The sequence below is a fragment of the Gymnoscopelus microlampas genome, assembly GCF_963454915.1.
Source record: "Gymnoscopelus microlampas genome assembly, chromosome: 11".
Lineage (NCBI taxonomy): Eukaryota > Metazoa > Chordata > Actinopteri > Myctophiformes > Myctophidae > Gymnoscopelus > Gymnoscopelus microlampas.
The window spans coordinates 10,038,135-10,051,865 of record NC_139948.1 but is presented as its reverse complement, the minus strand read 5'-3'; the positions used below and the strand labels follow the sequence as shown (position 1 = coordinate 10,051,865).

General features: G+C 41.0%; 2 protein-coding genes across 2 annotated transcripts in view; both read left to right on the top strand.

The window, feature by feature from the left end:
- The window catches only part of LOC311055707 (uncharacterized protein), a 269,023-nt gene that overhangs the window by 247,878 nt on the left and 7,414 nt on the right, over positions 1–13,731 (top strand). The window lies entirely within an intron of this gene.
- Positions 2,194–12,356, top strand: LOC311056311 (serine protease 33-like). Its single transcript, XM_084072844.1, has 6 exons — positions 2,194–2,309; positions 2,904–2,924; positions 6,990–7,152; positions 7,993–8,270; positions 9,113–9,252; positions 10,247–12,356. The coding sequence occupies exons 1-6, from the start codon at positions 2,255–2,257 to the stop codon at positions 10,535–10,537; spliced, it is 948 nt and encodes a 315-aa protein (XP_083928970.1). The 5' UTR covers positions 2,194–2,254; the 3' UTR covers positions 10,538–12,356.

Here is a 13,731-nt window from a genome sequence, read left to right as displayed (position 1 = left end):
TATTTTCTGTTTTAGGGACCGGGAAGCTGTGCTGATGGTCTCGCTTGTATATGCAAATGGTAAACAACCTCCACTGTCATTGTGTGCCAATAGGCTCTATGCACAGCAGCCATATTGGGAATGAATTGGGCCCCTTCCTTACTTCCTTCCCAGGTGTTACCAATAATACTAATTAAGGCTCTGTTCCATTTAGTGTGGCATAGTGGTTGTCTTATTTTCAAGGACCCCCATAACTCTCAGAGTTACACACCCACCATAAGGGGCCATTTGGGAACCAAAATGGAGTGTTTCTAGTGAGCCAACATGCACGATATCAGCACCCTGACCGGAATGAAACAGAGCCTTCATTAGTATCATTGGTAACACCTGTGAAGGAAGTAAGAAGAGGCCCAATTTCTTTCCAATATGGCTGCTGTGCATAGAGCCTAATGGTGGCGCTACAGCAACGGTCTAAAGTTCTTCCCCCTGCAGGATCTGTCATTTCCATAAATAGACAACTCCCTGGTAGCTCCTGATCCAACTGACCAGAACTGGGAGTGGTGCTGGACAGTCAGCTGTCCTTCAAGCATACATTGCAGTGATCAATCGGCCCTGTAGGTTTACACTGTACAGTGGTTCTCAAACTTTTTCGTGCCAAGGACCCCCAAATTGACACTTATTAGCCCGCGGACCCCCATTTGAAAGGATATGCCAGGGACCCCCATAAGAGAAGATTTTTACGGCTCTAGCAGTGATTCTCTTTAATTGGACCCCCAGTTTAATGGCATTTCTATCTCTGGGACCCCAATTTATATTGTAAAATCAATGTTAATTTAACTCTGAGAGTGTACAAATGTACACTCAGAGTTACAGACCCATAAGGGTCCATTTGGTTCCTAACTATCCATCATTTAGCTGGGGACCCCATGGAACTCCCTCAAGGACCCCTGGGGGTCCCCGGACCACACTCTGAGAACCAATGCTTTACAGCATCCAAAGGATCAGACTCCAGCTCCTTACCCAAGCGTCATCTCCAGGCTTGACGGTTGCAACTCGCTCCTTTTTGCCTCTGAGATGTAGTGGAAAAATACCTCAACTTTTGATTGATTGATTGAAAATTTTATTAGGCAAAATAATGTAAACAACACAGTTACATTTATAATACTTTTGTCTAAAAGGTCCGACCAAAAAAGTCCTTGCGGGCTTGTTTCCGTTGGGGTCCTTGAATTAATTTCATAGACATATATAGTAGCAAAAAATACCACTATGTACAAAAAAAGCATTAAAAATATATACAAAAAAAGGGGAGGGGGGGGAACTTAAGTACAGTACTTGAGTGAATGTACTTAGTTATTTTACAACACTGAATCAAGGGCATGGCACCCTACTACCTTCAGGACATGATGCACCCCTATACCCTTTCCTGCTCACTTAGATCAGCTAACACAGGATGTCTGTCCCTCCCTTCCCTACCACACCCTGGCCAAACTCTCCACAAGTGTCCTAGTCTCTTCTCCCTCCTGGCTCCTAAGCTGTGTAATGACCTCTGACCCCGACCCCTCAGTCAGACTGCACACTCACTTCCCATTGTCCACTGCAGTCTGAGAACTCACCTCTTCAGACTCAACCTCACCCCATAGCACTCCTCATTCCTAGCACTCCTCAGCTAATAACAGTAGCTACACTGTACGCATACATATTTGTTGGTTACTTGTTCACATAATATGTATGTTATGTACTATAAATAGACCCAAACTGTACTTGTTGCGTGACCAAAAATGGGATTTCGATACTATGTGATGATGATAGTGTTGATGTTGACTACTACTACTTTGATGCTATCCTATTTACTTTTTAGCGCTTAATTGTTAATTATATAATTTTCTTCTAACTCTATTTACTTGATCATTTGCCCTGTAGTTCTTTGAGGGTTCATGCCATTTACTCAGATCTTACACTTTGAAAGTCGAAAGTTTCTGTCTGCTAAATGCCTAAATTGTAAATGGCAATTAAGATATGCATAAAGTAATAAAAGATTACATTTGGTCATGGTCTGTTTTGATAAGTAGGCCTAATTAAAGAGAATAATGTAGTGGTAGTGATGACGGAATGTTGTGGTGGCAGTGTTGGTTGCTCTTGACAGATGGCACAGAAACCAATTGATGTTTATGGGAAGACAGGTTTTGCAAGGACAGTGTCACTCCTCCACCTGACAGAGACTACTCCCTCCTAATGAACGCACCCGTGGTTACAAACAGTTGGGAAAGGGGACGTGATGGAGTCGACACTGACTGTTTGTTTTGTAGTGATTTTAGCTCTACTGGTTGACGGTAAGTGTCACGATATCCAAATGCTATTCTAAGAATTTTATGGTTTATTATTAGTTTATGTAATCTCTCAAAAGTAATTTACAATGTAAATAAAATATCTGATGTAGCGTAACAACCATAGGATTAGGTTTGTATAGAATAGGTATGTATCGATCTATTGATATAGCTATTGATAGTAGAATGAGACACATGTTAATCCATGTACATTATTCTATAATGCATTCTTTATATATGATCTTGCTAATATTAACTGGGATCTATGTGACATCTCTGTGGCTACATGAGAACGTTTAAATTTGAAAATTGTCATATGACAAACAATGCCAGGTACATTGTATAGTTACATATTCTTAATATATGAGAAAATAAGTGATTATCTACAAAAAACATGAAATACCAGAACTTGTTTATGACAGGGAAAAAAACATGTTTGATTTGTTTCTGTTCCCCCCTGGAAGATAATCTGTGTTGATAAAACACATGCCAATCTCATGACGTGAATAAAGGTCAAGTCCTATCTATGCTTTTGTATTGGTAAAACTTTCCAGAGAGGTTTCTGTTTCCATGCTAACAATAATTCTTGCAATTTCTCAGGTGCCAAAGCGCAGGCCGATGGTGAGTTTCATTCATTCATTAATTCTCCTTCTGTCAAACCACTTAAACTCTGTGATTGATTGATTGATTGTCTGATGTACTTTATTTAGTAAGACATGAGAAACAGTACATGGAAGTACAAATTCATAATACAAGGTTTACTAAATTGGATAATTCGTAAACCACTAAACTTTTTTAAAATGAGTTCTCACGCACACAAATCATGATGACATATAAGAGACAGACAGATATACACTACTATACAGAACGTCATACAATCAGTTTACAGGTTACTGGTATGAGACATAAGAAATATGTACAAATGATCCCTCTACACCAAATGTGTTTGCCAAAAATAGCCAATCAGCAAGCTCACAACGTGTGGTAATGCAACGAGTTTTGAGCTTGTTGATATACTAAAACAAATAAAATCAGATAGCCCAAATAAAATAAGATTGTACTTATGGTGGGTCAAAGTACAAAAAAACGGGATACATCGGCATCCAAACCTGAGTACTTCACACCTGAAGGCAAGGCAAAGCAAGTAATGTGTATAGCACATTTCAACAACAAGGAAATTGTAAACGATACATTGTAAAAGAAACACATTATGAAAGTACATTTGAATACAGTTGAGTTAAGAGAATAGAAAATAAGAATAAGTTCAACAAACTCGATATGAGAGAGAGTTACAGTGCTCCGTAAAAAAATAACCAAAAGTCTCAATAAAAGGCATGACCAACATCAAAGTCTTCAGCTCTGACTTAAAAGATAGACAGTTGTACCAGACCTGTGGTTCTCTGGGAGTTTGTTCCAGATAAATTAATGTTGCTTTTTTGACTTTGGTAACATAAAGCACACCTGTCACAGATTACCTGAGAAGTCTGAAAGGTTCATAATAATCATGTATTTTGGCCCTAAACCATTCAGTGCGTTATAAATCAACAATAGTATTTTGAAATAAGGAAGCCCGTAAAGATCAGGGGCCAGTTGCACCACCTCACACTAAGTTCAAACTTAGCCTAGTTATAGCTTAAACACATTCAATCCGGGAAAGTGTCTCTGTCATTTTAGATTTCTTTGGCTATTCAAAAATAGCAGATACATGCTCATAGTGCGGCACTCGGTGCCGCGCTATGAGCTTGTATATCTGCTATTTTTGAAAAATAGTGAAAATGAGTGCAAATCTTTCAATATATATTTAAAAAAATGTATATATATATTTAAAGATTTGCACACATTTTCACATAAAAAACTAAAAATAGCAGATCTACAAGCTCATATGAGCTTGTATATCTGCTATTTTGAATAGCCAAAGAAATCTAAAAATGACACAGATACTTTCCCGGTTAAATGGCTTTTTTAAAAGCCGTTTAAGCATAACTAGGCTAAGTTTGAACTTAGTGTGAGGTGGTGCAACTGGCCCCTGAGAACTAGAGTGATATGGCACAATCAAAACTACAGACCTCTCAAAACAAACCAGTCAGACTACTACTAGACGTCACTCCTAGGACTCACCTAACCCCTGCTCATTATGCTAGGGTGGGATGGCTCAGGGTAGAGGACAGAGTACCACAACTTGCAATGGGTACCTGTCTAACTACTTCAAAAGAGGGGGAAATGCCCACTTCTTAATTCTTAATGTGGCTGTTGAAATTCCATGACTACACCAAGACTTGGTTGTGGTATTTTACATAACAATTGAAGCTGATCATTATCGTTCTTCCTCCAAAAAACTTCAGTTTTGTCTTTGCTTAATTTGATTTTGTTAGCTTCATAGCATAATTACCTAACTCATATTTTTTAAGGTTTTCAGGAGAGACAAAACAAAAAGAATAACTTTATGCTTAAGTCACCTAGGCAGAAAGTAAAACACCCATTTTGCCTAAGTCATTTTTATCTGCCTTTATTTACATGTGCCTAACTCTACTCTGCTACTGCTGATTCATCCTGCCTTATTTCCTATGTTCTAAGCCTCTAAGAATGCTTGTTACATTCACACACTTTTTGCCTAAGTCAAAAAGTTGGCCTCATAGCATAATTGCCTAAATCATTTTTGGAATATAACAAGCATTCTGATAGGCTGAGGACATGGCACAATGATGCAGCAGTGTTAGGACAGTAGAGTTAGACAGAAATGTCAATTTTGCCAAAAAACGACTTAGGCAATTATGCTAACGATTTGTTCAATGCACATAGTTCTTGTATTGGACCATAGTCCCCTCGTGTTATGGTTATGTAAATGTGTGTATAATTGTGGTAACGTATTTAGTTGATTTCCATAATCTGAGAGGAGGTCCCAGAATGGAGCCTTGGGGAACTGTGCATGTTATTTTTGTCCTCTCAGATGTATAATTAGTTATAGAACCAAAGTAGTCCCTGTCCTTTAAGTAGCTTATGATTCAACACAGTATAGTACTATGCTAGAAAGTCCTACCCGGTCTTCCAGTCGGTCTAGTATACGTAATGTATAAGGGTTTTCACTGGGTGCGATCCAATTAACTGAGAATTAGCCAGCATGACAGTCACAGAAAAGTTGTGAAATAGAGTGTTTGCTTTGAAGGTAGCTCAAAGGCATGGCAAATGTTTGTACTGAGGAGAGGCCAACAGAAAGGCCTGAAAATAAATGAATCTATAGAGGCTTCACAAAGTAACATAGTATGTCATGGTTATTATGTCGGTGGAATGTAGTTTGTCTGGAATTTGTTTTGATGCATTCATCTCTTCAGGAAGCAAGTGAGGTCCCTGCCTTTGACCTGCAGATTATATAAATAGTTTTCCTGGAAACTCTTTTGAGTAAAAACACTACTAATGATGGCAATCTCATATAGATTAAGGTCATGTCTCCCTACACCAGGGGTCTTCAACAGGGGGTCCGGGACCCCTAGGGGGTCCTCAGACTTACTACAGGGGGGCCGCCAAATCTTTGTGTTATAGGACTTTTTTTATTTTTTACATTAAGCACTTCAACCCTAAAATCCCTGCTCTGAGGGGAACATTTCCCAAAAATAGCAGATCTACAAGCACACAACGCCTCGTGCTGCGAGGCGTTGTGAGTTTGTAGATCGGCTATTTTCGGCAAAGAGGTCTGGTGTAGAAGGAAAAAAGAGCAGATCAAGTACAGAGCCAACGATCAAGATGACTAAGTATTGAGGGTTTAAGTGAAATGAATAAAAAACATTAGTTCACACAACACTGATGAAATCTATGAAAAGGTTTAATCTGCAACACAATTTTATACAATATGTAGAGGGGGTCCCTGCTTCATCTCTCTCTCAGCTAGGGGGTCCTTGGCCTGGAAAGGCTGCCTGCCCTACACCATACAGTAAAAAAAAGAAAAAAGGTGTGTGCACAATTGCAAGATTAAGAACATTTTGTGTTGAACTCTCTCAAATAATCCCACAATTCACAACAATCTATCATCAAATATAGTCTGCAGGCCATGGTTTGACTGAGCACAACGCCAAGAGCAGGCTGTCCAGGTGTAAAAATGGTGCACAGAAAAGTGAGAAATAGACAAATAGTACTGAGCACTTATAGCAACGCAAGCATGACAGAGAGTGGATGACAGTGGTGGAAGTAACTAAGTAAATTTACTTAAGTACTGTAGGCCTACTCAAGTCAAATGTTTAGGTACTTTTACTTTAATGGAGTATTTCCAATTTTCTGTACTTTTACTTTCACTCCACTACAATTTTATGAAAACTTTAGTTACTAGTTACTTTGCAGATACAAATGATTATATTATGAAACATACATTAACCACTTCAGCCCTATTTTATACCGAGGCTATTTGAAAATAGCCGATCTACAAGCTCACAACTCGTTGCATCAACAACATCAACAAGCAACAGTAGTGAACAGAAATGAAAACATTTTGGATTGGAGCCTTGCATGGTTGTCATGTTATCGCTGGGTGGAACTCCTATATGCACAAAACCATTAGATCCAATGTTATTATTTAGTCACAGGCTCTTTTGTTATTACTTTTCATTGGTTAAATATTTATAAAACCCACAGACAGACTTAACCAGTTTTCAACCTGGCGTTTACACAATCTGCTTGTCTCGTTGCATTTCCTTGTAGTGTGCGGCATGGCTCCACTGAACACCAAGATCGTAGGAGGTGCTGATGCTCCAGCAGGAACGTGGCCCTGGCAGGCCAGTCTGCACTTTCGAGGGTCCCATCGCTGTGGAGGATCCCTCATTAACAGCCAGTGGATCCTGACTGCCGCTCATTGCTTTGCACCGTGAGATTTGCTTCTCTCTAAACTCTACATAATGTTAACTGTCTGACTCTCTCTATTGTTATTCTGGGCATGTTATTATAGGCAAACATTTTTTCAAAAGCCTGGTGAACACCATTTGGCTAAAGTAGCCAATCTACAAGCTTGTAGATTGGCTGTCTTCTGAAAAGAGATTTGGTGTGGGGGGGGGGGGGGGGGAGCAAGTTTAGACTGCCCCAGTGTTTTATTAAACATTTCTTACTCTCTTACATATGCCCCAAGACTATTACAAAGATTTATGTGATGTAACACTTGTTAAGAGAGATCAAATAAGTCCTATTAGAGATGTAGGACCTATCTGGAGGACACATATTTGATGTTGTGTTATGCAAGGCCTGGCATGCTTTTCTGTTTGCCTTTTATTATAATCAACACAGTGACTATGGGATGGGAATCAAATCAAACCAAAGTGTTCATCCAGATCAAAGCAAATAAAATAAACGCGTGCCATTAGATTGCGAGATATTATTATTTCACAAGTGTTGTTAGTTTATTTTTTAACAGTCCACACATCAAAGCTCTGCTTTCTCCTACACATACGTAAATGTTCACGGGGCTGATTCCTTAGCTGCTACTATTTGAAGTTGATCGGCGTGTGAGAAAGGTGTTTGGTTCACTCAGAGTTTATAATGGTTATTGGGTGACCTTTGCTGGAGCCAGTTTAACAATCACAAATGTTAAATCAACTGGGTGGGTTAATGTTTATATCATTTAATTATACACTTTGAGGTAGTATAAATATTGAGTATAACGCTAAATATGTTCCTCCTAATACCACTGACATTGCTCTCTCCATACATTCAGTGGCAGCGGTATCAGTGCCGGTGAGATCACAGTGTACCTCGGACGAGACACCCAGCAGAGCATCAATACTAACGAGGTGTCCAGAACCGGGTCCCAGCTCATCAACCACCCTGACTACAATGCCGTGACCAGTGATAACGACATCGCATTGATACAACTCTCCTCCTCGGTTGAATTCACCAATTACATCCGACCTGTCTGTCTGGCGACAGACGGAAGTGTCTTTCCCGCTGGAACCATCAGCTGGGTTACCGGTTGGGGCGCTATACGCAGTAACGGTGAGACATCTTTCAGTGATTGTACAATGAAACTACGCATTCTCACTCTCAGGCCATAATATGGCGATGAGGTGGGCAACATCTTCAGGCTCCTGTGTCGCATTGCTTTTAAACCCCATGCCGTCACTTTTCAATGTCATGTGTGACTGACAATGGAATGCAGTAGTGCGTTCTCACTCTCAGCTCGTAATAGGTTGATGCACCATTAAAAACATCTAAAAGTAGAAAAAGTGCTCCTCGGAGCACAGGTCTCCGCCAGGTCAGGTAGAATCGGCCTCCTGGTGGCGCTATAACAGGCCCATGTGAAAAAAATGTGGGGCAGAGGTTCGGAATTGGCATCCAGGGAGTGTGTGTGCAAATTTCGCTGCGATCAGGCCAGCGGTGCCGGATATTAGCTGTTCACAGACGGAAGGACGGACGGACAGGGTGCAAAACATACTCTCTCGCCATGCCTTCGGACAACAATGCAGGTGTAGTGTCAGAAGCGGACTTGAGCCCTGTGAGGTACACCTGAGTGAGGCGCTAGCTGAGTGAGTGGCCGCGCTCAGCGGTGCAATGTCCACTTCTGCTGACTCAGAGCCGTTTGAGTTGCGTACCAAATTGTAAATCATGTCGTCCTCGTCAACTTGTGACACAACAGGAAAGCCTGTTGTCCAATTCTTCACCTTAGTATGACCTGGATGTGAGAATGCATTGTATGAAACATTTCTAGACAATCTGTGGCAAAGATTCTCAATCATTGGGCTGGAACATCGTAAGATGTTCTCAAAGGGACAACACACCAATTGTCAATTAATTTATACCTTTCACTTTATACTGAACAACATTATCTTCTCTTCCAGTTGCTCTGCCTTTTCCACAGAGGCTGCAGGAGGTGGATGTGCCCGTTATTTCCAACGATCAATGTAGGAACAGCTATTCCACCCTCACTGACAACATGATTTGTGCTGGTCTTACAGAAGGAGGGAAGGACTCCTGTCAGGTATGTCATCCAGTGTCATTCATTCTCCCTTTAGACTGATTTTCATTAATTGATCTATCCAGTAAACAAGTATGTAGCGTTGGCTGGTGTTAATTTGAGAGTGGTTTGTTCACTTGTACAGACTTGATGCCATTGAATTGGCTCTTATATACCTCTACTGTTTGGCTAGCTGAATTTTTAATTTAAGTATTGACATGGATTGATATAAGCACTTGCATAGAGTTATGTTTAAGATAAATTAGCATAGAGGATGTTGTTGTGCAATGTGGTGTGCTTGCACATCTGAAGACGCCCCTCTGCTAAGCTCCCTGTTGGATTGCAAATCTGGTACATGTTACAGACTAATCTTTGCCCAAGTTAATGAAGTCATTGCTAACCCTGCTGGTGCATTTAAAACCCCTTTGGCTTGGGCTATAGTGTCCCTATCACTTCCTTGAAACAACATACAACTCTAGATAGCCCCCCTCATCAAAATACAGATTTCTTGATTGGCTAGAGAGGAAGATGACATTGTCATTGTCATGGAAGATTGTCACACATTTTTGATGCATTTTATGCATCTAAGTAAAAATCTTTGCGCTGTGTAGAGACCCCTCGATATATGATTCGAATGTGGGGTTGATTGATTTTCTGTAAAATAGGCTACTCCTACAAACTTTGGTAGCCAATTGTATAGCCAATTGGTATGTTTATTACATGACATGTGTGTATTTTGGACAACATCTATAGGAGGATAGCAAAAAGTGTGTTCTGAAGAAAATGCAAGCAGGCGGAAATGGGTCTTTTTTATTGTACAAACTATGGTTCAGGATTAATCAGGAATCATGCATCAAAATGTTAAGTGGGAAGCAGAACAATTTGGGGCCTCCTTGGCCTACTGGCATTCCGTATAAGAAATGTGGAGCTGAATGGTCTAGCCTAGATTAGTTCCAGATTGACACGCACCCAGACAGAGATAATGATAGCAAATATCCATTTTGTGTTTCTTGCGCAGGGAGATTCAGGTGGCCCAATGGTTTCCAAAGAAGGTACCCGCTGGATCCAGGCTGGAGTTGTGAGCTTCGGTCAGGGTTGTGCCTTAGCTAACTTCCCTGGTGTTTATGCCAGAGTGTCCCAGTACCAGACTTGGATCAACAGCCAGATCACCAGCGACAAGCCAGGATTTGTGTCTTATACCGGCTCCAGTAATGTGTCCTCCCGTGGTATATCCAATTTGTTTTCCATGTCTGTTTCTCTCCTTGTGTCCATTTTACCCCTTGTATTTTCTCTCTATTTGTTCTCATAAGCATCAGCCAAAGTAAGGCATGTTTTTTGTTGTTGTTTTTTTTCATTCCTCTGGCTAAATATATAAACAGCACTTAACAACTTCAGCCCTATAGTATCTCTATTCTGGGAGGAACATTCACTGAAAATAGCATCACACTCAACGCGTCACATTGCGAGTTCTGAGCTTGTACTGTATGGGCTATATTCAACGACGAGATTTGTTGTAAAAGAGCAGACCAGGTACAAAGCCAACCCCGGTCAACTAAGTATTAGTTTACTAAGTATAGAGCAGAGGTTCTCAAACTATGGGCAGAGGTGGACAGAGTACTCGACCCCAGTACTTGAGTAAGAGTACAACTCCCTGGTTAAATTTACTTCACTACAAGTAGAAGTAGCTCAGTCAAAATGTTACTCAAGTAAGAGTAAAAAAGTACTTTAAATATACTTAATATATATACTTATATTATACATATACTTAAGTAATCAAGAGTACAATACTTAAGTACAAGTAAAAGTAAAATAAAAAGTACATTTCTTTTGGTTGGGACTGCAGGTGGGGTCACGGGAAGTTGACAGTAGGGTCACACATTGAAAACCGAAAATAGAAAAATGTATCCTTCCCATTAAGTGTGTTTTAGTTTTTTTTTGAAATGCATAACCTGTGAATGCATTTCTTTTCTTTCAAATGTTATTTTCTAAGGTTCTGGCAACACAGTACATGCAATATACTGTAAACTATAGTACATTGATAAGAATGACAGGAATCACAGCTTTGTAAACGTATTTGTCTAAATAAAAGGTTTGAGAACCCCTGAGAACCCCCTATATGGTTTAAGTGCAACCACGTGAATCCTAGCATTCCTGTTCTGGGGTGAACATTTGGCGAAAATAGCAGATACAGTACATGCTCACGATGTGTCACGTTGTCGTTGGTACTCCTGATGTGTATAGGGGCTCCAATCCAAAAGTTTTGTGTCTCTCTTATCTCCAAACAGAGAGAGGTAACGATGTCCAAATTACAATAAACCTGACAGTGCATCTAGTGTCCAATCTGGGTCACCATCTGCTTTAAATAGCTTTATTGATAGTGTCAATCAGTGGGTGTCCTACCCGACAGCAAGGGTAAGACACCCACCCACTGCACATGTACTAGTTATATTTGCCACGGCCACGGGCATTGGTCACAAGGTCGTCCCACACTAACATACGTGAACATATACCAAAGAAAGACGCGTGAGCACAAATTACCAACGAGCTGGCCAGATGGAGAACCGGGATGACTGGAGGCGACGATGGAGGGCTCGTCCGAGGACAACTTATTCTACCATACAGATTGGTTAAAATAATGTTTTATAATTTCAAATAAGTCCCAGATTGTACAGCTTCAACCTAAGTTGAATGTATAGCTATAAGTGTATTGAATTGCCTTGTTGTTGAAATGTGTTAGAAAAATAAACTTGCCTTGCCTTGCCTTGCCTATATAAATTATGTTTACATTTGAATTGGAACAAATTTGCATTTGATAATCTTTTTCTGATGCATAACTGAAGTGAAAAGTTTCCTCTGGTGTAACCTCGTTCCTAGTTTTATCTCCATCTTATGGAGAGATAAAGCCTGGACAACTACCCAAAGTGCCTAACTGGAAGTAAATTGGGCTACATGTTGTCCAGTACCACACTTTCGGCAATAGTTTAACAATTAGTTGCAATAGTTCTTCTGCAACTAATTGTTAAATTAGTTGCACTTTTCTGTAATCGTATTCTTGCTCTGTAAAGCACCTTGAGCTGCATTTCATGTCATGAAAGGTGCTATACAAATAAAGTTTATTATCATTATTACAGTCTACCTCTAATGTTGTTCAATATCCAATAAAAATAATATGTCCATAAATGTCCATGTCTATCTAACTATATAAATGGCGAGCAACTTCCGCACCCTCGGTGGTGACACCCCACAGCTCTGTTATCGAATAAACAACGCACCGCCAGACCACATGTCGCCTACTGACTCGCCACGGCGGCCGCGCTGAATTTACGCCTCGCGTAGGGGACATCTCACTGCTCACTACACCGTTTCCACCGCGCAACATAATTAATTCTACTCACCAAATGTCGGACAAAACGGAAGGGGAGACAGCTTCGTACCGTTTACCGTGCGCACGACCTCATCAACACAACCGCAGCCAGCCGCTGCTGGCGTCTTTTTCCTTTTTTTCCAAACTTTTTTTTTGGTCACCATTTTCTCCAGGCACCATGTCTGGTGTAACGTCGGGTGTTTCTTTTCACCAGCCAATCACCTTTCACGTTGCCACGGCCGTTGCCACGTCGCGCTGACGTACGCTAAACAAGCGCTGCCGTGCGCACAATGCAAACGAGCCCAAAGCCGCGCAAAAATAAGCCGACCATTGCTTAGACACACAGTCAGACCTGGCAACGCAGCCTACGCCAATCATGTGTGAGAGATCTACAAGCTATGGGGCAGAGACGCCACCGTATCTTAGCAACAACTACAGCGCACACTCTCATTGGTCGTGTCACGCTAAGAGCAGTCTCCAGACAATGGCATCGCAGACAGCTTGCTGTTACTGCTGTAGCCATCACAGGCAGTTGCAGCACGACGGACAGGGCGCTGTGATAGCTGCCATGTCGCTAACGCTAACGTGGTTGTCATGCCTGCAGCGGCTGTGCAATCACTTTGTCAACAATGCACGTTCGTGTGGTGAATGTCTATATTGCTGCTCAGTTCGTCCATTGTAGATGGTGTATGTTTGTGTGTGTCTTCTGGAGAACTATGTAGCTCCACAGCAACTACAGTAACTAACGTAATGGCAGGACCGCCCCGTGCAACGCATGTTACGCTGCATTATGGTCATGTAGTAATTTCAGATAATTTCGCTCCGATTAGAGCAGTGTTTATCAACCCTTTCACGCCGCCCCCCCCCCCCAAATACACGTACTTGATCTGGGCCCCCCCCATTCTGTTTGACTCCGTTCCACAAGTAAATATTGTGAAAATAGCCGATCTACAAGCTCGCAACGCCTCACGTTGACAGGCTTTGTAAGCTTGGAGATCGGCTATTTTCTACATCATTGCCTCTTTCTTACATTCTTTGCCAATGTCGCCCATGTCTTCATAGCATAGTTTATTGACTACTTCTGTTGCAGAAATGGCCATTTCCTTTACTTTCGTTTTTTTATTGTCTCCGCCAGGCCG